The sequence below is a fragment of the Lichenostomus cassidix genome, chromosome 26, assembly GCF_008360975.1.
Source record: "Lichenostomus cassidix isolate B80296 chromosome 26, HeHo_3.0, whole genome shotgun sequence".
Lineage (NCBI taxonomy): Eukaryota > Metazoa > Chordata > Aves > Passeriformes > Meliphagidae > Lichenostomus > Lichenostomus cassidix.
In genome coordinates this window covers 810,860-833,334 of record NC_139506.1, presented here as the reverse complement: position 1 = coordinate 833,334, position 22,475 = coordinate 810,860, and the positions used below count along the sequence as shown (strand labels likewise).

Below are 22,475 nucleotides of genomic sequence, written 5' to 3'. Positions count from 1 at the left end.
TGTTTCCTCTTGTCCTGTCCCTTGTTCCCTGGGAGCAGAGCCTGACCCACCCCAGCTTCACCTTCCTGTCAGGGAGTTGTGGAGAGCCAGATGTCTCCTCCTGAGCCTCCTTTTCTCCAGGCTGAGCCCCCCAGCATCCTCTGACTTACGCTCTGGGCAGCCTTGAGCCAGCTGAGCATGGCCAGACCAGACATAGGGCACAGGTGGGAAATATCAAAGGTCCCCACATAATTCTTCACATACAGCACAGTCTGCTCCATACAGCCACATCCTGTTCCACAGAGATGCTGGACACCCCCAACCAAAGGGAAGAACTCAACCTGTACCAACCACTTCCAAAGACTGGAACGTGTGGACGCTCCAGCAGCCTCACCTGAGACAGAGGATCCCTGCCTGTGCTACACTTTGTCCTGACCAAATTTCTGAGCAAACACGGCTTGCCACCACAATGGGAGATGGGCCTGATCCCCAATGTGGTGCAGAGGAGGAGACGGGATCATCTCCTGTTCACCTTCCCACTGGTGGGTTCTTTTCAGGGATGTGCATCCCAGTTCCTTCATTTCAGCTTCCCCTGAACAGGCACCTGTGTTGTAGCTGCAGAGTGTCTGTGCTTTTATGGATGATGGATATTGTTATGCCACGAGAATTTTGGGAGAAACAGGGAATTTTTGCTTGAACAACTTGTAATTCCAGAAAGATGGAAGCAAGTCAAAGCTTCTATTTTATCAACTCTTATTTTATTCATTTATAAATACTGTTGTGTTTACAAGCATCATAGCTGTGAATATTATTCCCAAACTTTCAAACACATAATACTTATAATACTATATAACAACAACCAGTAAAACAAATCATTCATCTCAGGGTTTGAAAGGCCACTCAAAAGTTGCATAAAAATACATTCTCTCCCCATCTCGTCAGCCAGTCCTGCTTCTCCAAGGAGTTTATTTACAAAGAGCCACCATCAAACTTGCAGCCACAACAGACGGGTTCACCCCAAGCAATAAAAAGTAACTCACCCCAAGCAATTGCTTAGAAAAAAAAGCTTGTGTTCCCCAAGGGAGACCACATCTGGCAAATGCTCTGGTTCCAAGAGGGATCAGTTTTAAAACCTACTTGCTCCGCACCCTGCCCCAAGCACAGGGTTCGAGGTGTCCTGTTCGTCACCTCCTCAGTGCACTGGTTATGTCAGGCGTGAAGTGAGACAAAAAAAATCCATTCTCAAGAATTTGGTTTGCAGTCGCGCCGTCACCACGAGACGCTCACAGCTTTGGCTGATCAGGGACACTGAGCTGTGGGGGTCCATCCCCTGGGCAGGGCTTGGGAGAATCCAGTGCTAAGCAGACACTTCAGCTAAAGTGGTTTGGCTTTGCAAGCTGCCACCCAGAGGAATGAGCCTCCCACAGCCTTCCCACTCTGTTCCTTAGGAAAAAGCGTAATGAGTGTCCTGGTAGGAAGGGGCAAAACATCAGTATGGGATGGATTTGTCAGGCTGGGTTGAACCCTCTCCCTTAAGCAGACACCAGGCTTCTTCCTGCTACCAGGAACCTGCCTGTAAGAAGAACAGGATCTTTATTCTGAACTCTCCTCATCCTGCTGGGTTGTGTGGCCTGAGGTGCCAGCCCAGCACCCGCCCAGCTGGGGAGCATCTCCTCCTCCATGGCACAGAAGGGACCGAGCTCCTGAGCCCCTGATCTCCTGAGCAGAGCCAGAGCCTGAGACTGAAGCGAGGAGCAGGTCACCAAGAGAGAAAACATCAAGAACGGCAGAAGTACTCACATAAAGAGTGCACCAAGAGGGAACGGCGTGCAGGGGAAGCATTGACTGGATCTCAAGACTTAAAGCTGTTAAATAGAGCAGGGTTAAAATCAAGGAATATAAAAAGGATGCCTGGCTTAGGCAGTGCTCTGCAGAAACCCTGATGCCTTTACCAGCTTTGGTCTCTTCCTCCCAAAGCTCAGCAGCAGAGGAAGGGCCTCAGTGTACCAGGAGAAACGGCGCCTCAGCTGTGCAAACGGCTCTGCCAGCTGAAGAGCAACTTGTGGTCAGAGCTGCCTAGGGAAAACTGGCAGCTCCAGGAAGAGCAAGAGAGGTGGAAACAGGCAGGACAGGGAGGGGAAGGGGGGGAAATGGAGAATTGGGGGGGGGGGGGGGGGGGAACAAAGAAAACCCCAGGGAGACGAAAATGAAGATGCTTTCTGAGGCAATAACCAATAGAAGGTTCGAAAAAGCCCAGGATTGCCTGATAAATTTTACCCTGTTGAACAAGCTCAAGTATTCAGCTCATGTTCAAGTATCTCATCTCTGTAACAGTGTAGAGTCCCCCCAGCCAGAGCCGGCAGAGCTGCCTGGGAACATGGCAGAGCTGTTTCATGGCCACCTCCAGGTTCAGTGACCAAGAACTGCTGCCCTTGGCCAGACAGAGTGGGGAGTCCAAGGACAAAGGGAATGAAAGGACAAATAGGGAAGGATGTAGACAGGAGATTGTTTTGGATATAGCAAAACATCTGTGAGAGGGAAGATATTGTTTGAGAGGAATCTGTTAAGGGGAAGCTCAACAGACCTGATGATGTCCCACAGCATGAAGAGAGGAGCCAATGTATAAATGCCCATGGAAAGAACAATTCCAAATTGTTCAGAGAGCATGTAACATTAAACAGGGGTATTTCAGGAGGTTTCCTTCAAAGTCAAGGCTTATCACAAGTTTTTGACACGTTAGACTTTCACCACAGTGACTCAGTTACCAGCAGCTCCTTGTCCCTCTGACACTGACACACCCTGATCTTTCCAAGGCATGTAGGACAGGATATTGGCATTCCCTCTCTACAAATACTGCTGCAAATCAAAGGGGGAGTATCCGAAATACCAGACCAGACTCTGCTATAGGGCTCTGCCTTCAGGGAGTAAGCAGGAGAATGTCCCAGACGGCTGTTAGGAAGGGGAGGCTGGTTTCTGGTGCGGGCACAGCTCCCTGCAAGGTGATTCACGCTCACACACAGGTGAGAGAAGCAGAGGGTCTGTAGGGGTTCAAGTTTGTCCTTCAGAAAGCTTGGCAAGTGCCTGTGATACATCCTGTCCCAAGGAACAAGAGTCCAGGTGCAACTGGATGCTACCAACCAGAGACAGGAGCCTCAGAAGGACACAATGTGACACAGGATCACCTAGGCTGCGGGGAAAAGGGAGGGTGAGGGATAAGGGCCTGACACTGAGTGTCAGCGCTGATGTTACTGAACAGCTTCAAAATCTTATATTAAATAAAAGACTCAATCTACTGGGGCAAGAGGAGAAGGTCTCTGTGCTAAGCAGCTCATCAGCCTGTGACAAACATGAGCTCTGGTGGCTTTCACAGCATCACATTTAACCAGAGTCCCACATCTCAGTGGGCTGATATGCATCCTCAGAGTCCCAGCCCATGTTCACATTTCCCACCTGTAAAGGGCTTGAATTTGCTGGATTAGTTCTTCAGGTGTCACTTTTTATAGTAGGAGCTTCCCACTCCAGGTTGGAGTCCAACACCAAATACTGGGCTTCTGGAAGAAGTTTTGGCAGCTCAAACCCTGTCCTCACATTTCTGCCTGGAATAAAATGTCTGAGATACCACAACATGCTTAAATTAAAAAAAAACCAAGATGGCAGGGGGTGTGTTGGGGGAAATATGGGTAGAAAGGGAATGTACAGCAAAGGGCAGGGCAAGGCAGGTGTGACATTGATCCCATGGCTGAAACACTTGCTGTACGGGATGGGAAGGAAAGGGGGTTGGGCTTGGTGGTGGGGTTGGCAGCTGGTGTAGGACATCCCTCCTTGTCCTGCCTTTGCTCAGGATTCCTATTTGGAGAGTTTGCTGATGACACGAATGAGGGCTCCATTCTCATCCTTCAGCCTTTGGTTGTCCGACTTCAGCTCTGTCAAAATCTGCAGAGAGACAAAGACAAGGTGGGGTCAGAGGGGCTCAGAGGGGCATTGCATCCCCTCCACCCAGCACACTTCCACGGCTCTGCAGCAGCTCCAGAGCTTTTACAAACTAGCTGCCAGGGGTGAGGGGCCCTGAGCACAGCACTGAGCCAGGGAGCCCCTGGTGCAAAGCAAGGCCATTGCCCCAGCAGCAGGCCAAGAACCATTTCGGAGCTGTTTCATCCCAAACCTGTGCCCGGAGGCTAAATGCAGCTCAGCAGACAACAATAAAGCTGGTTTTCTTGATTTGTTTTTTCCATTTTGGCAGGACTAGAAGGGAAACCAAAGGTCTGAAATCTTCAGTTAGAACTGGACCTTACCAAATCTCTTCAGAATACCCCCAAATCTCCTTGGGAGCCCAGGATGTGTAATACAGTCACAAGTGTCGAGGCCAGAGGACTGCTAGAACACACTGACGCTGGAGTGCTCAGCTGATGTTGCAACACAGACAAAAGCCCAAGCACTTTGGAAATAGAGAAGAAATAGCTTCAACAAGACCCTTCCAGCATTTTCCACTGGCATAAACCCTGCTGACTTCCCATGCTCTCCATGCTGCAGGTGAGTGACCTTCAGTGAACCGTTCCCAGCCACTGGGCACCAGAAGGAGACCTCCTGCTCCTGTCTGGGGTGTGACACACAAGGGGTCACTCCCACCACAGGTGTCAGCAGATCCCAGGGTGACCAGCCCTGAGCCAGGGCAGAGCACAATCACACACATGGTACCTGTATGAGCTCAGCCACGACTTCTCTGCCAACATGCATCTTGGAGGAATTCCCTCAAATTAAAAATCTGCACTAAATCTTCTCCTTCCTCCTAAGCTGGTGTTTCAGCTTTGACCACAATGTTCTGCCGCCCTCCACCTGCAGTCCCACCATGATCACCAGCTCCAAGTGCAGGCAGCTCCTGAGGCAGTGCCAGTTCCCACCAGAGCAATTCCCTTCTCTCACAGTCTGGCCAAGCCATAGTGGCCCCCACACACCCAACTCCATCCCTGTGGGCACTGGTGGTGGATGCATCAGGTGGAAGTTTTGCCAAAGAGGGAGGAGAGGTTGGTGCCACATGGTGGATACTGCAGAAAGGGTAAACCAATGTGCTGGGCTGGCCAGAGCTCCAGCCAGTGATGCTGAATGTGCCTCCCTTGACCCAGTGCTGGTGTGACAGGTGCATCACCATGGCTGGGCTGCCACCAGAACAGCACTCATGGCTCCTTGCGCCATTTCTCATGGCCAAAGAAGAGGTATTGCCATCACCAAAGTGCTCAGGAGCTCAGAGACACAGCAGAACCCTTGATGTCTCTGCACTCCTCTGTTTCCTCCTGAGCTTCACCTGCCACCCACAGCACAGCCCCAGTCAGGTCCCTGTCACTGCCTGGGGTGGCCCTGTAGTGTCCATGGCTGTGGGACACAGTAGTGTGAAGTCCTGACATTTGCTTTGGTGGAGACAATCTGTCACTGAGGTTCCCAGAAGTGATGCCAGAGAGAACCACCCCAGTGCCAGGGCTCAGCTGGAGCCTGACAGGGCTATGCCTCACAATGGGGCTTTGTGAGACCTGGGTCATTTATTTGAAAATGAAGGAGCGCACAGACATGTGAAATAAGTGCCTCTGGACAGGTTTCCTGGTCATAACCCAGCTCCACCAGTGCCCAGGGAGGCTTCCTGAAAGGTACACATCAGCCTTACACAATGTGAGCCAGGGTGTTCCTACCTTTGAAGCAGAGCAGCCTCAAGTTGGGTGAAATGAACCCCAGGGGAACAGGCTGGAAACTGCAGCTTTATAGACATCTCACAGGAATGGTGGGCAGGGTTGTGGCTCAGACCCAGGGAATGGCAGGGCTGACCGTGATGCAGCATGGTGTAAACTGAGTTTTGGGCTGGGGGCTGCTCTGAAGAGCAGGGCTGTGTGTTACCTATGACATGGGAGAATGAGGCTCCTCAGAAATTATGTGGATTTGGGAAAACAAGATTCACTGAAAAGCACCACTGCTGCCAGACCATGGTATATCTGGCAGAGCTTAAGCCAGTGACATCACTCAACAGCTGTGATGTCCACAGGCACCACTGAAGCAGTTTACACATACCAGCAATATCCTGTGTTAGACCTACTAAGAGAGTTGAAAATAAATCAGCAGAGCTTGCAGACCACGGCTCTCCCCCAGCTCAGGTACTGGCAGGGAACTGCAAACCTTTAAGTGAGGAGGGAAGGATGAGCCTCAGTCAGACAGAGCAGGGGGGGATGGAAGGGAAGCAATAATGTGGGCATGTCTTGGGAGAAGGAGGGAGAGAGGTGACTTGCAGGTTGTGAAACATCACAACTTTGAGTCTGGAAGTAATTTTGCCCAATCTTCCCTCTCAGATCTCAAAGCATGTGGGGAAGGAGAATGACATAAACCCATTTATGAGAAGGAATGAGACAGGGTCAGGTTGGAGGACACTTCCTCATATTAAAAACAGAAAGGCTGTGAGATCATTTCACCTGAGATCATTTCACCTGACCATCTGCAGAATCCAGGGCACACAACACGACACTCGACTCTCCCAGCCCTTGTGACACACATGTGGGCTTGAGCTGAGACTCCTGGAAAGGGGAAGCCACAATTCCCCTGGTTAGTTTGTTTCTACGGTTAATCAGCCTTGATATAATTTATATGCTAAGAATAGATATTTTTATACTGTGGTGCCACTTCCAGCCCACAAGAGCACACGACTTCTGTGTCTGAAGGGATATGAATATCCCTACTAACCTGCAAAGGACAGGTAGGGCCCCAAGAAAGGAGCATTTACAGCTTTATTTTAGCATTGAACCAATGAAGTAGCAGGAAGGGACGTAATTTAACTGTGTGATGTCTGAGCGCAAAGCTTAGGGAAGACTCGTCCTTGGGTTTCAAATGTTAATTGTCCTGCACTGGATTTAAAACAGAAGAGGAAAACAGAGAGCTCCTGGTCTAGTTCCTGCTGCATCCCCAACCCTGTGCCAGCCCACAGGAGGCAGTAGGTGCTGAGCCTGGGGACTCAGACTCAAAAATCTCAGTTTAAAATAAGGAAAGGAACTTGTCCTTTTTGTTCAAGTGACTAAGAAAACCTGCTGAGGATAGCTCAGTTTTTAGTTTTTCTAAAAATACTCTTTCTAAAAGGTTCACTTCTCACAACATCCCGGAAAATTTCCAACACTGTTCATCCTGACTTTGGATAATCTGATTTGCTGAGTGCCAGCTTCTCCCTGAATGAAGTCCAATTAAAAAAAAAAAAATTATAAGCAGACATGTAGCATAAATCACCTATTTTCAGGTGTCCAAGGCCAGGTTTGGACAGGGCTTGGAGCAACCTGGTCTAGTGGAAGGTGTCCCTGCCCATGGCAGGGAGTGGAATGATATTGAGCTTTAAGACCCCTTCCAACCCAAACCATTCCGTGGGTCTGTTTGAAGGCAAAGTACTGGGCAAGGAGCTGCTGGCACTGCCAAGCCACCCCAAAGCCATTCTCCATTGCCAAGCTGGCAAGGGCAGCAGCATCTGCCAAGCAGAGCAAGAGCCAGCGGGGTGAGCAGAGCTCCAGCAAAGCCCTGCTGTGGCAGCAGCACCATGCTCTTGGAATTCAGACATCCTTTGCCACAAGCTTTTGAGCCAGAAGCTTCACCAAACACCCTGGAGAGCAAGGAGGAGAGCAGGAAGAGCTCAGCCAGGGAGCAGAGACCTGCCTGGAAAAGTGGAAGAGGGAGGCCAGATGAGCCGGAGGGAAAGCAGCTACAGCTCCTCTGATTCTGAGGGCTTGGCGGGCAGAGAAAGTCTGGCTACAACCCGGGTCAGAGCCCTGTTCTCAGCCAGCAGTTGCTCGTTCATCTGCCTCAGAGTGTGAATCTGTTTGAGCTGGTGGAGATTCTGCAGAGAGTGAGAGGAGTGGACAAAGAAATACAGAAAGAACATCACGGAAACGAATGGGCACAGAAATGGGAGTTTAGTCCACAGGCAGTGGAAGAGAAAAAGAGAGCAAAAGAAATTAGTAGCAGTGAGTGCTGGATAGGGAAAGCCTGACAGCACACCAAGGATATTTTGGGAACTATCCCTTTCTCCAGGGGCCCCCAAGGCCTTTAAAAAGGTCAAATACAGAGATCTCCCACCACAAAGAAGGATTATTTTCTGGTTTACCTAGACAGCCCTGGGACTTGGGAACTACTGTGACACCTATCACCAGTGACTTACCACCTACACATGCTCTGAAAGCACTGCTGGGAACTGAGAATTTCTTTAAAACTCCTTTTCTTCAAGTATCTCTAAAGGCCAAAGCAGCTGTGTGGAGCAAAGAGTGATCAGAGCTTCCTGGGAGATACTAAAGGCACAGACTGAAGCACCTGGAAGTGTCACTGTCCCACAGCAGATCACTGAGATAGGCACCGTGTCTGCTAATGTCCCTCACCCTGAGTGATGCTCCTGGGTCTGCCCAGGCTCAGTCCTGCCAAAACCTCGGAGGTTTTGGGGCATTTCTGATCCTGCCCAGATTCAATTCTTCTCTGTCATGGGGTTCAATTTATCTTTCACCTTCAGAAGGGACCAGTCTGAACCTTAAACTACTCCTTTTAGGAAGAGGAGTCTGAACAAGAGCATCTCCTACGGCAGGGATGTGCCCAAGGTGGTGGTGACAAAGGCAGTGGGGGGCACAGGACAGGGCAGAGATCAAGACCCACACTGGGGCTTGCACAGGTACATTGGTACAAACTAGGGCATTGGTACAAACTAGGCATGAGTACAAACTGGGCACAAGTACAAACTGGGGCTTGCACAGGTACAGAAGGTAGGGAACAGAAAAGCCATGAGGAAGCAGAACAGGGAAATGGTACAAGCCATGCAGACATCCCAGCACCACAACGATGACACTGTTCCCAGTAATGCCAAAGTGAATTAATGTGCTGGACATTTACACCACTGTGAGTGCCAGGAGATGCCGAGGGCTGTGGAGCTGCTGAGTGGCATCCTTGCCCCTCGTTCCTCCCAAGAGCTCAGGCAGCTGGGCCATGAGAATAAGAGCCCCTCCTGAGCAAGAACCTGTCCTGCATGATGGAGGGAACCCCCATACTGGGCAGGGGCAGGCAAGAAGGAAAACATCCACAAGAAGATTTTGTAAGCTCAACTGACAAAATCCCACTGCCAAACCAAAGCAGTCCCACAAAGCACCATATTCCTCCCCATGTCCTCTTGTGAGCTCACAGTGGCAGAAGACAGAGGGAAGGGGAAGAGGGTTCCTTCCGTCATTTCATTAGCACAAAGCACTCAAAGGGAGGTCATTGTCTGTGCTGAACCACAAGCACCATGAATTAATCTACTGTGATGCAAAGACAATGACTATCCATCCCACCTGCACTACTCAGGTTGCCCAGAGAAGCTGTGGCTGCCCCTGGATCCCTGGAAGTGTACAAGGCCAGGCTGGACAGGGCTTGGAGCAAACTGGGACAGTGGAAGGTGTCCCTGCCTATGACAAGGGGTGGAATGGGACAAGCTTTAGGGTACCTTCCAACCCAAACCAGTCTGGGATTCTGTGATGACCTGGAGCTGGCTGCAGCTGGCAAGGAATCTGCTGTATCCCAGGACATTTTGTCCAAGGGCTCATTCTTTACAAAACCGAAGTACTTCATGTACCACCCAACCATTAGCTCCATTCTTAGCTGCCCAAAAGCACTGTCTTTACTCTCCATGAAGGAATCAAGACACCACTTTGAAAAGCTTTGCAAAACCAAGGGAAGCAAGAGAAGGAGGGCAGGGATCCAGCAAAGGATGGGGCTTGAGCCCCTGGGATCATCAAACTGACACAGCAGCTCCCTGGACACACCAATGCAATCCTGACACTGCATAAATCAACAGATCCCAAGACAGAGCTACAGCAACCAACTGCTGGAAAGCTGCAGTGACACCTCAATAGCGAGATCCCGGCTCACCATATCCCATCCATCCATCCATCCATCCATCCATCCATCCATCCCTTTACCTGCCCCAGCTTTGCTGGCTGCCACTGTGCTCAGTGAGGACAGATGGACATGGCACATCTGTCCTGTGATTCCAGGAGCTGCTGGAAGACAGTTATACAGAATAATCACTTCTTTTGATGGTACCAAAAGTGGCTGAGGGCACTTGGTCTGCTCAGCCTGAAGGAGCCTGAGGTCAGACCCCATCAGGGGCTGCAGCTCCTCATGAGGGACAGCTCTGATCTCTGCTCTGACAGTGACAGGACCCAGGGAAGGACTGGAGCTGTGTCAGGGGAGGGTCAGGCTGGATATCAGGGAAAGGTTCTTCCCCCAGAGGGTGCTGGGCACTGAACAGACTGCCCAGGAAATGGGTACAGCCCCAAGGCTGCCAGAGCTTCAGGAGTGTTTGGACAATGCTCTGAGGCCCAGGGTGGGATTGTTGGGGTGTCTGTGCAGGGCCAGGACGTGGGCTCGATGATCCTTGTGGGTCCCTTTCAATTCAGGATATTCCACGATACCACAGATTATAAAGATCCTGTTTTATCACAGGGCTCACAGCTGGCAGAAAACATCCAACATATGTAGCAGGGGTGTCATGCTATGTGAGGTGTAAAGGACTGTGATCGTTTCAGAGACCACCTTTGTTTTTCTACACCAGCACAGCACGGAATCTCAGCATGGTCCCATCAGTCTTCACATGCTGCCCAGCCCACAGAAAGGATCATTTATGTAAAAATGTGTGTGTGCTGCAGGTAGGCCAGGCTCCTGTTTATGCATCAAGCCCAGCGAAGGCTGGGAAGCTGGGCCTGAAGCCAAGGGCAAAGAGCAGGATCTGGAAGATACTGCTGTGATTGCTTATCACTCTGCTTGATACTTGGCTTAGCAAAAGCAGGTTTCTCAGTTCAGCTGTACCTGCCTTCAATTAATGGATTTTGTGCCTGCAACACTAAATAAAAACGCCTGGAGCATGCATGATGGCTGAGGCCAGGAGCTGCAGCACTGCTATGGAATAAAGGAGCTTCTGTGACCTTCAAGAACAATTGCCGTGTTAAGTTGGGACCTCGGGCACTTGGCATTGAATTCAGCTCAGTGCAAATGCTAATTTTCTTTCTCCTGCCTCAACCAAGGTTCTGGATCTCCAGTCAAATTGTGCACTTAGGGAAATGCTGCACTGCTCTGTCACCTTTGCAAGAGCAGGTCTGAGGAGCAGCTCTGCCACCAAGGTTCTTGAGGGTACCAAGCCTGTCTTGCTCCTCTTCACTTCTCTATGGCTTGTTAGCAGGGGTTACACTCCTGACAGGAACAAAGCTCTTTCTCTCAAACACAGCCTGAACTACAAAGCATTTCTGTCACATGTGCGTCCCCTTCCTCAGAGGTCAGCTGCAAGGAGAGGACATCTGATGTGCATTACTGCACACAGACACTCCTGGATCCAAGAGCTGGACATGAGTCTTGCTGGATTCAAAGACTAGTGGGAAGAATCCCCAAAAGCAACATGAGACCTAACCACCTGACAGATTTGGTTGCTTCCACCTGCTGCTCTCCACATTAAAGGAAATTGGTGGATTTCCATTTTCCTTCACAATTCCTTACTTATTCCTTCTGACTCTGCACAACAGCTACTCATGTAGTGCAAGGAGCAAGAATGAAAGTCCAACCAGAACTAATAGATTCTTTCCTGGCTCAACTCCCACACTAGGGATGCTCTGTAGAGGTTATCTCACTCCAGGCAAACATATCAGGGCTGATTCTCCCACTTCAAGGCATGATGAAAGTGGATACAAAAGTTTCCTTTTGGACAGGTCCAATTCAATGCTTCTTTCCTCAGAGATTTTATACTCCTTTTTTTGAGTGTCTGTCAAACAAGATATGTCACAGTGCCGTCAGGTACTCACCACATGCTCAAGGTTTTGAAAAAACTAATGAAAATGTAGCAGCACCTCAGAAGAGAGATTTTCCAATTTCTCGTCTATTCATTCTACTAATCAAAGGCCACTTTGGTTGTTTGATGCAGCAAGAACAGGGCAGAGAGCAGAGTTAGCACCACTCTGGAGGACCTGAAGCTCATTTTCAGCTGGACCACAAGTTCCTTCAGCTCTTGTCTCTCAAGGCAGTGTGAGAACATGTCCAACCTCCAGCAGTGCTTCTCCTTCTGCACCATCTTGGCTTCCATGGCTCTGCAGCTCCAGACTATGCAAGCCTGAGGCACTTTGGCTGTGTCCAACAGTCCCTAGAGGCACTTTCCCTTATTAATTGGTTTCCAGAGCAATACAAATGTTTCCAAACTGAGGCCGCTAGAGGACACCACCTTGTCTTCTTACTCCACAGGCGGAGCTGGTTTGCAGTGATCTGCACAGCTGAAGGACCAACACAAACTGCTCCTGCCTGCATTTCTCTTGAAGGCCACAATTCTGTAATTACAGGAAGGTCTCTGTGCAGTTAAATGTTCCTACCTGCTCACTGAACAAAGAGTTTGGAATTTAGACATATTCAATCCTTTCTGCTTCCCCTCCTGGCTCACACATCCACACTCATTTTCTCGTCTCTGAGAGAACAAGAGCCTTTACAGCAAGAATCCACCACATCATTGTGCTACTTAATGCAGCAGAAGATGCAGCACAAGCCAGTGGTCCTTTCAAAGGTATGTGCTTGGTAGAAACATGAAGCTTGAAATAGAAACACAGAGTTGGAACTTCCTCTACAGTGCCAGGAACTCGTTTCCATTTATGCACGGTGCTGGGAGAGCTCTCAGGTGGGTCCTTCCTTTGGAGAGCAGCTTGGTCCCACCTGGTCACACTCAAAGGGAAGGAAAGCATGGGGCAGAGCACAGGGGACACTCATTCTGTGACCACAAGCACTGAAATACAGCGTAATGTGACGCAGCACTGCTGAACCAGGGTGAGGCTTTAGGTGAGTGTGGGCAGCCAGACACTGCCTGGGCTCTGCAGGGCTCCCCTCACGGGCAGAACCATCCTTGAAGCAACACCACAAGAGAGAGAGAACACGCCGGAGCACTGGTAGCCATGGCTCGTGACAGCAAGCCATGCTGCACATCCCATCAGGAAACAAATTCCTCTCTGCTGAAATTATCCCAGGCTGCTGTGGCCTTCCAGTGACATGCTTTGGGAAGGGAGTACAGGAACACAACAACTCTGTGTTTTATCTGGCCAGTGTGCGTGAGCTCAAAAGCCAGCTTTGTCTTCTTACCCATCCGGAGAGAACCTCAGCGGCTTAACTGGGGCTGCAGACTAGTCAGAGCACAGGGGGTCAACACACTGGAACTCAGCGATGCCACAAAAGGTTAGTTTGGGAAGGCATTTAAGGAGAACAGCTTTAAGCGTTCTCGGATCAAACAGCAGAACAAATCAAACATAGGAGCAATCAGATGAATAAGAACAGGACAGTTTATTAGCATTTCATGTTTGGAGAACAGGGCCATTAAAGCAAGTTCTGAGTGCAGAAAGGAAAATTAGTCCCTTCCCATGAACACCTTTAACATCCTCCTCCTGGGTGACAATGCCCAAAGACATGAATACAGAGCATAAAAAATGGAATAGAAGCAGTGAAGATTATTTCTTACCTTCATTTCCTCCTCCATTTCAGAGAGTTTCCGCTCCAGGGCTCGCTTCTCCTGTTTAAAAGGATTCATAACAAAGAGGGTCACAAGGATTTAGAAGAAAAGTTTACAGCATATTTTCTTTTAAAGAAAAATAAGAGTCTTGTGTTTCTGTAGGAGCATTCAGTGAAGAGCATCCCAAAGCAAGGCAGAGGTTACAACCAGGAGCTGATCAGATGGGAGAGGGCAGCTGGCAAACCAGTAGGGATATGTGCTGGGCCTGTCTGGGCAGATCCTGAGCTCTATTCATACCACTAATGAAACTATCCCCCATTTTCAGTGATCCCAGTTCTCAGGAGTTGCTGATGTAATGTGATTTTGAGCTCTGTAGGTGAAGCCATGGATTTACTTACACTCCACTAAAGGTAGCAATGAGAAAAGTCACTGAGCCACTTAAATAGGAAACAGAGAACAGGGAAAGGAAATTCTCTGCCTGGAAATCCCATTTCTCCCAGATAATTTAGGGCTGCAAAGCTGTAAAGCTGACTGCTTTCAGTGCCTTTTGGAAAGTGAGGATTACATGGGTAGACTCTGCCATGTGCATGGCCTTGCCTAAGGCCATGCCAAGGAGGGGAGATCTGGACTCCTTCAGCAACTTTGCCAACATGAGGGAGCTCAAACCATCCCAGGGATGTGCCCTGAGAAGAGAAAAATGGGAAACATGCATCAGGAACAGGATTTACACTATCTGCCCTGCTCCTTTGCCCGCTGCAAAGAGCCATGAGGCCAGGAGAGTGAGCAAAAGGCAGCTTCTGAATGTGCTGTGACTGATGAGTTCTGGGTCATTTTTTGCCCACAGCACACTTCATCCAGGGATTCATCAGTGCACAATGCATGAGCCACCTGGAAACAGTTAATGCATCTTCACTGAGAACAGCTGGATATGTTTTTAGTCTCTAACTCTAGGAATCCTGTATTTGTGGCTACTGTGATCCTAACTTCAACAGAAGTTATAAAGGATGTTACCCTGACTTCAACAAGGCCAAGTTCAAGGTCCTGTCCCTGGGCTGGGGCAATTCTTGGTATCTACCAGGCTGAGGGATGAAGGGATTGAGAGGAGCCCTTCCAGGATTTTGCCTTGTTTTCCCACCACCCCTGACCAGTCTTCATTTGTAAGGATCAAGAATGTTTTAAAGCATAGTGGACCAACAGTTCCTTAGTGTGATACAATCCGTTGGTCTGCAGCTGCCTATAAAGAAAGAGAGGAATCAGAACAAAGCTGATATGCAAAGAGAGCAGCAGAGTCTCAGGCCCTGGAAAGGTCAGAACACAATTATCACTGTGTACTGCTCCTCAAGGCAAAAATACAACTTATCTTTTAATTAACACTTTCCTTCTAGAAATGACTGCCCTGCACAAGGCACAGGCTGTGACTCAGAAGAAAGCAGAGACACATACCCTCTTCTCCATCTCCAGCATGCTGGACCGGTCAGAAGTTTTCTCCTGTTTCTGCTATGGAAATTAAAAATAGAAAGTGATTAAACCCCAGAGCACTCACAGGGTGCTGCACAAAGGCTGAGACAGCCCACAGATGCTCTTGCCTGGGACACAGCAAGTTGATTTACAAAATCACTTGCTTATTTTTGTCTCCTCTATGGCAATCTTCCCTCCCAGGAATATCCTTCCAGGGGCTTCTCTCCCTTTCCCATCCTGGAACAAGTGTTGGTTTGTCATGGCCGGTGCTCAGTTTCTCCAGTCAGGACCTGGATTTTCCCTTACCTGGGCTGCTTTTTCCAACTTTGCTTTGATGTCAGCCAGCTCAAGCTGGGCTTCTTGCAGTTTTGACTTCAGCTTCTGATTTTCAGACAGGGCACTCTCATATAACTGAAATGCAAACCAACAGCTCAATTAAGCAGGCTGCTCCTGGTTGATTAACCCCATCCTGCCATGCTGCTCTGAGCAGACCTATGCCCTCAGCACTGAGCTGAGGGGTTTGCTTTGCTCCCACACATCAGGAGATGAGAAGAAGGGAAAACAAAACCAACTTGGACGCTTTACTTATGTTTTCATAATTCATGAATAAGAAATAAGAAAACAGCTGCTGAATTTTGTAGGGAGTTTAAACACAGCCAAGAGACAAAAAAGGGATGTTTTCAATTTAGGTAATTCTTTACTCAGAGGGATGGTGACACTTTCCCATCCCTGGAAGTGTCCAAGGCCAGGTTGGATGGGGCTTGGAGCAACCTGGGATAGTGGGAGGTGTCACTGCCCATGGCACGGGGTGGAATGAGATGAGCTTTAAGTCTCTTCCAACCCAAACCACTCTTCCAACCCAAACCACTGTATTCTCTGAAACAGAGAAAATGAAAATAAACAACTTCTCTTTCTTCCCACTGATTCTCAGGGCTGGTTTTGGCAGCAGGCAGGTTTGCAGTGTGTGCAGTGACAATAATACATTTTAAAAAGCCTACTTTCTTATAGTCCCTGTTGCTCTCCTCCTCTCCCCGGCTGCTGAGGGCGGCGAGCCGGTTCTCCCTGCGGCTGTAGGCACTGGAGCGGCTGGAGGCACGGTCGCTGTAGGACGAGTCACTCGTGGTGGGGTTTGTAGCTGCTTCCAACCTGGAACAGGAGATTTAACAGGATTCAAAAAGATCCAGCCCTATGGAGCTGCTGTAAGATGGACCAGCCAGCACTGGGCCCAGCTGGTTGGGACTGGAGGCTGTGGGAGATTTGGCTGAGTCGGGGCTCTGGGATCAGTGAGAACACCCTTCACTCAGTGCTGAGGATTGCTGCCCAAAACCTGGCAGCTACCACTACAACGGCTGGAAAAAATCCCCAGGACACCAACCCAGCCCTGCCAGACCTCTCCTCTCCATAGTGGGAATGAGCTCCATTTCTAAGAGGGCACTGAGGTAAATAATTTGAGAGCAAAGGATAGAAGCAAAGTGGCCCCACAGCTGAGCTCAGAAAAGGACCAAATAGCCAGTATGAGACTGGATTTGAAGCCTAGGGAATCCTCAAAGCCATACAAAAACATGCTGCCAATAAAAATTACATAGAAAAAAACTAAAGAAAGAAAATTCTTACCTTGAAAGTCTTTCATGCTGAAAGGAAAAGAAAGAAAGAAAGGTAATTAATAATGAGAATTAAAGGTTCAATTTAAAAACTTCAGGCAGCAGCGATTTCCCATCTCTGATACCAGCACCCAGCTCATGCCAGGCTACACAGAGATTTCCCAGCCCAAACTGAGAATCTCCAATCTCTGCCTGAATCTTCAACTGCTTCAGCTCTTCTGAAGCATTTATTTCCCTCACCAAAGAAATCCTGAACCTTGCTGGTCAAATACTCATTTCCAGAACTGAAATCCCTTCCCTGGAATCTAAACTAATTTATTGTTTCCCTTTTCCAGTGAAGTTATTCTTTTTAACTTTGATCACTGTGCTGTGTGCAATGTGGGTGAGGGGGATTAACAGACACAGGGATCTCCCAGTGTTTGTGCTGTGCTTGAGAACATCACAAGCACTTATCTCTCCATGGGCAAGTACCTCCCCACGGAGAAATGCTTCACCATAGAACAGAGAGACACAACAGCAGCTGCAGGACGGAGAGAGAAAATCCTTTCACCAGGGTGGTTGAAGCCTGTGTTGGGTTATTCTTTCCTCACCAACATCCAAACCTCCACTGTGCTGTCCTCACACTGCCTTTGGACACTGAGGCGCTGCAGAATGTCCAGGGAAGGGAGAAAAGCTGGGGAAGTGTCTGGAGCATCAGGAGCAGCTGAGGGAGCTGCGGGGCTCAGCCTGGAGAAAAGGAGGCTCAGGTGGGACCTTCTGGCTCTGCACAACTCCCTGACAGGAGCGTGGAGGCAGGTGGGGGTCAGGCTCTGCTCCCAGGGAACAAGGGCCAGAATAAGAGGAAATGGCCTCAAGTTGTGCCAGGGGAGGTTCAGGTTAGGTGCATACTTGGGATAATTTTTTCCTTCAAAGGGTGGTCAGGCCCTGGCACAGCCCTACTCAGGGCAGTGGTGGAGTCACCATCCCTGGAAGTGCTCCAAAAATGTGTAGATGTAACAGCTGGGGACATGGTTTAGTGGTTAACACGGCAATGCTGGGGGAATGTTTGGGCTCAATGATATTACAGGGCTTTTCCAACCTAAATAATTCCATGATTCTATGAAAATGCTACAGAGAGGCTGGTTGTGGTAAACCACCATTTCAACTAAGTTTTCTGGACCGAACATTTCCTTCCTACAGTTGCAGAAATCCAGTGGTGACAGCATTGCTGTCCTGCAGGACATGCCACACTGCCATGAGGTTTCTCTTTGTCTGACATACATTTATTCAAATTTCAGGTGCATTCCAACTCTTTATGGTCCCTTGAACTGGAAATTGAGCCCAGTATTCCTCTGCTGGTTTATCAGTAGCATCATTGTTCTGAGTGAGCACAAACCTCCCACAGGCACTTCCAGCCAATTCCCTACACTCTTTTTAATAAAGAGTCAACACAAAGGACATCACAGAGCACATGAGGGGTCAGGCTTTTAGTGCCCAGACATGCTCGTGCTGCTTGCACTGTCAGCTACACCAGTAAATCCACTTGCTAACGCCTTGCTGGGAGGCAGATTTGCTGCCTGCCTGGCACCCTGGTGCTCCAAGACTTCAGACCTCCTGCTCCCACCTGGCACCCAGACAATGCCTCTGATCCTGGGCAGGGATCTGGGAGTACACCCCATGGAGAGAGGAATTAAATCACCCATTACAGGAGGAGGAGGGTGGACAAGTGACTGGTCACCTCTCCACTGAAAGCCAGAGGAGCACAGGGCAGCTCCTAGAGCACCCTGCCCTGTGCCCAGCCCTGCCCACTGTTCACCAGGACACGGCCACCTAGTACCTGCACCTGGCTACTGAGCTTTTAATACATCCCACCCTAATGTGACCCTCATCTTGCATCCTGATTCAGGACAGGAGGGTCCCTAGGGAGCCTGCAACACGTGGGCTCTGCAGCACAGCCTCTGACACACCGTGAGTGACACTGTGAGCTGACCAGCACCAGATAAATGAACTGACAGGACCTGGCACAGAGTCTCACAGATGGACCACATGCTCAAAGCTGCTACGTGCAGAGATCAAAAGGACAAGCAAACCCTGCTATGAATTAGCATGTTCTCCCTCCAGCTCTGCCCCCAGGGCCACCTTCAGCCAGGCCCTTGGGCAGGCCTAGTGTGAGCCCCACCCTGTAGAAACCTTCACCAAAGCTCCAGGAGGCCATCCCGGTGCAGGCATGGGCCCTGAGACACAGCAGTGGGTCCATCCAGTCCAGTATTATTTCATTTGCTCTAATAAAATCTCTCTCCTCTTTTCATCTTACAGGTGAGAAACCTTCCAAAGAAAACAACAGATGCATTTCCACCATGGTTAAGTCCCGCTGCACCTCCACAAGCCATGCTGGATGCTGTCTGGGAAGCATCTCGTGGGACTGAATGCCTGGCAGCTGCCTGATGTCCTGTCAGGGACACAGCCCTCTTGTCCCAACAGCTGTGGCTTGGGCCATGCTCTGTACTAAGCCCAATGACAGCAAGTTGGGACACAGTTTCTGTACAGCTGGTCTCCAGCACAGGGCTGTTGTTAGAAAGACAGACCACAAATCCAACCACATCCTGGGTCATGCAGTGGAGGGGGAGATTCTGCCCCTCTGCCCCACACAGGTGAGACCTCATCTGCAGAGTTGCCTCCAGCCTTGGGGTTCCAGCACAGGAAGGACATGGAGCTGTTGGAAGAGAGTCCAGAAGAGGCCATGGAGATACTCCAAGGCCTGGAGCCCCTCTGCTCTGGAGCCAGGCTGGGAGAGCTGGGGATGTCCAGTCTGGAGAAGAGAAGGATGCAGGGAGAACCTTAAAGCCTCTTCGAGTGCCTAAAGGAGCTCCAAGAGAGCTGGAGAGGGACTTTAGACAAGGATCAAGAGCAACAGGATAAGGTGGAATGGCTTCCCACTGCCAGAGGGCAGGGTTAGATGGTTAATTCTTCGTGTGAGGATGGGGAGGCCCTGGCACAGGGTGCCCAGAGAAGCTGTGGCTGCCCCTGGATCCTTGGAAGTGTCCAAGGCCAGGCTGGACAGGGCTTGGAGCTACTTGGTGTAGTGGAAGGTATCCCTGTCCATGGTGGGGGGTGGGACTGGATGAGCTTTGATGGTCTCTTCCAACCCAAACCAGTCTGGGATTCTAGGATTCCATGAAGGATTTTGCGTTTTCAGCCACACACACACTGATCTCTCCACGGTACTTTGTTAGCTGAGCTTTCAACATTTGCTTCTTAAACCCTTTAGCAGCCTGACAGCTCCTTCTGAATCCTGGCCCAATGACTCAACTTCCCCTGAAGAGCTGGAGAAGGGAATTATAGTGATTAACAAGGCTCTTGTTGAAAGTTATTTGTGCTCTTTATGCTAATCCCCTTCAGTGACGACTTTTGCTATGATGACAAATGGCTGGGCAAGTAATGCCCTCCTTAGCAAGCCTGAATTTACTTCAGAAAACGCACCTGCTAATGGATTTGAACAGTGCTGGGAAATGCCATGTGGCTGGGCAAGGTGACATGGAAACTCAGTAATGAATCCAAGCAGGTCCCCGAGCCAGCTTGGGTGATTGCAGCAAGAGGAAAAACCAATTCTATCCTTTCCTTTGCCTCAAAGAAACAAGAATTTCCATATGCAGGAGAGCAGGGGTGTACTTCCACAAAGGAAGGGTGGGATAAGAAAGGAATCACTTTAAACATCCACAGCAAAAAGGGGGACAACCCCCAGGTTTATTGTATTTACAACTTTCCTGTAATGGATAGGTTCAGACTGTGACTGTCCCTACATGTTTAAAGAGAAGCAAAGTGCCACATCAGAGGGGAGAAGCTGCATCATTGTTGCTGCTGCCAGCATCGAGCAGAGCCACCCTGCAGTAACCTGGAATCATGGAATCACAGCATTATTAAAGCTGGAAAAGCCTTCTAAGAGAAGAACAATGAAGCCAGGGAAGAGTCTGGAGCACCAAGAGCAGCTAAGGGAGCTGGGGGGAGTCATCCTAGAGGAAAGGAGGTTCAGGGGGACCTTCTGGCTCTGCACAACTCCCTGACAGGAGGGTGCATCTGGGGGTGTGTTTGGTTCTGCTCCCAGGGAACAAGAAGCAGGATGAGAGGAAATGGCTTCAAGCTGTGCCAGGGGAGGTTGAGGTTGAATACTGGGGAAAATTTATTCCCTGAAGGAATGGTCAGGCACTGGCACAGGCTGCCCAGGATAGTGGTAGAGTCACTGTCTCTGAAATTGTTAAAAAAACTTGTGGATGTGGCACTTGGGGACATGGGCTAGCGGTGAACATGGCAGTGGTGGGGGAATGGTTGAACTTAATGACCTTAGAGGGCTTTTCCAAGCTCAGTGACTCTGATTCAATGATTCTATGAAACACTGCAGTAGGTGCTTAACTGAGACATCCCTGTCATTTGTTAAAAGAGAGACAAACATCTTCAGAGGCCATTGAAGAGTCACACTGGAGACACAGTTTCAGCAGAAGACAGCTTCTTTCCAGCTCAGCTCTGCCCTGTGCTTGGCCATGGCACCTTTGGAAACCCCTCCATGTGCTTCCAGCTGCATCTGCTCCATCAGTGCAGCCCCTGCTGCCCCAGCCTGCACTTCCCCATCCTCTCAAACAGCCACTGGAATTCCAGCAGCATTGGCTGGCTCCCTGTGCTGCCCATGGAAGTGAGGAAGGAAGTTGTTTGCTCAGAGATGCCATCCCAGAGCTGAGAACTCCAAGGTCAGAGTGAGAAGGTGAAGGACAAAACCCTCCTTCCTTCACGAAGCTGGGGATGAAGTGAGGGAATGAAGAACTGAGGCATAACAAATGCACTTGACTGAGCTGGTGCAAGAAGATTCTTTTCCTTCCTCACTTTTTCTTGAAGGAATTTGTCAGCGTTAAAAAGGGGATGCTGAGAAAATGCTGTATCCACTCCAGTCATCATCAACAAAGGCATTGGAGGCTTTTTTCTTTCCCTGGCAAATTTGGAGCAGCACTGCAGTTTTTCCCAGATTCCTTTATTTCCCTTGGGATCAAAATTCAACTAGAAACATTAAGAACCAGGGAAGCATCGAGTTGTGAAATTATCCTTCCATAATCTAAACAGGGTCAGAGCACTGCAGGGGTTAGGGTGGGGGGAACATGCAGGGCTGGAGGCATCTGTCCTGATTCAGAATCCAGCACGGCAGCCGAGCTGGGCCCCAGCACTCCTGCCCAGACACTCAAGGGGGGGACTTTTAAAGGAAAACTAAAAAGCACGGAGCACTGCAGCTGTGCTCACAAGCTTCTGGTAATCCTCAGCTCTCAGAGCTCTCACCAGAGAGATCCCATCACCTTCCCTCCCACCCATCTCATGGTGGGCAGCACGTCTAGGTGGCATTGGGGTGGTGGAGGACACTGAAGGGTTCAACTCATTTTGCCAGCTCAGAGATGATCCAACCCAGGTGGGTGGGAAAAGCATCAGGATCTGAGATGGGACCCAAGAAAAAGGGCAAAGAGCATCCCAGAATGATGGAATCACAGGATGGTTTGGGTTGGAAGGGACTTTCAAAGCTTATCCAGTTGCACTCCCTGCCATGGGCAGGGACACCTTCCACTACGCCAGGTTGCTCCAAGCCCTGTCCAAGCTGGCCTTGGACACTTCCCGAGATTCGCAGGGTACTGACATAGGTCAGTCTCAGGGAAAAGGCACAGCTGAGTAGTGGCTGTGGCTCCATCTACCCAGAATCCTGAGATGCTTCCCTGTGCCAGGAATACCATCCAGGACTGATTTTAAAAATGTACTCAGACTGTGGAAGGCAGAAGCCTTCCCTTAAAAACTCAGAAAATTTTGCAGCCATTGGAAGCTCAGTGATGAATAATTAAAACCAAATTCCTCATGGAAGGTTTCGATAAAATGCAGCCCTGAACTGCAGCGCCAAAAGGGGGATCAGCGGCTGCTCCTGCCAAGGCAGAAACTGCCCTAAT

General features: G+C 49.6%; 1 protein-coding gene across 10 annotated transcripts in view; it reads right to left on the bottom strand.

The window, feature by feature from the left end:
* Nucleotides 1-715: 715 nt before the first annotated feature.
* Nucleotides 716-22,475, bottom strand: part of PPP1R12B (protein phosphatase 1 regulatory subunit 12B) — a 131,577-nt gene continuing 109,817 nt past the window's right edge. For 4 of the 10 annotated variants that reach the window (XM_085082815.1, XM_085082823.1, XM_085082822.1 and 1 more), the window contains 7 exons: nucleotides 16,544-16,560; nucleotides 15,928-16,075; nucleotides 15,236-15,340; nucleotides 14,915-14,968; nucleotides 13,481-13,531; nucleotides 7,645-7,825; nucleotides 716-3,912 (listed from right to left, as the gene is read on the bottom strand). In XM_085082815.1, coding sequence (XP_084938941.1) covers nucleotides 7,691-7,825; nucleotides 13,481-13,531; nucleotides 14,915-14,968; nucleotides 15,236-15,340; nucleotides 15,928-16,075; nucleotides 16,544-16,560 — 510 coding nt within the window. In that variant the 3' untranslated portion in view covers nucleotides 716-3,912; nucleotides 7,645-7,690. The other 6 variants (XM_085082817.1, XM_085082824.1, XM_085082819.1 and 3 more) reach the window with 5 other exon arrangements.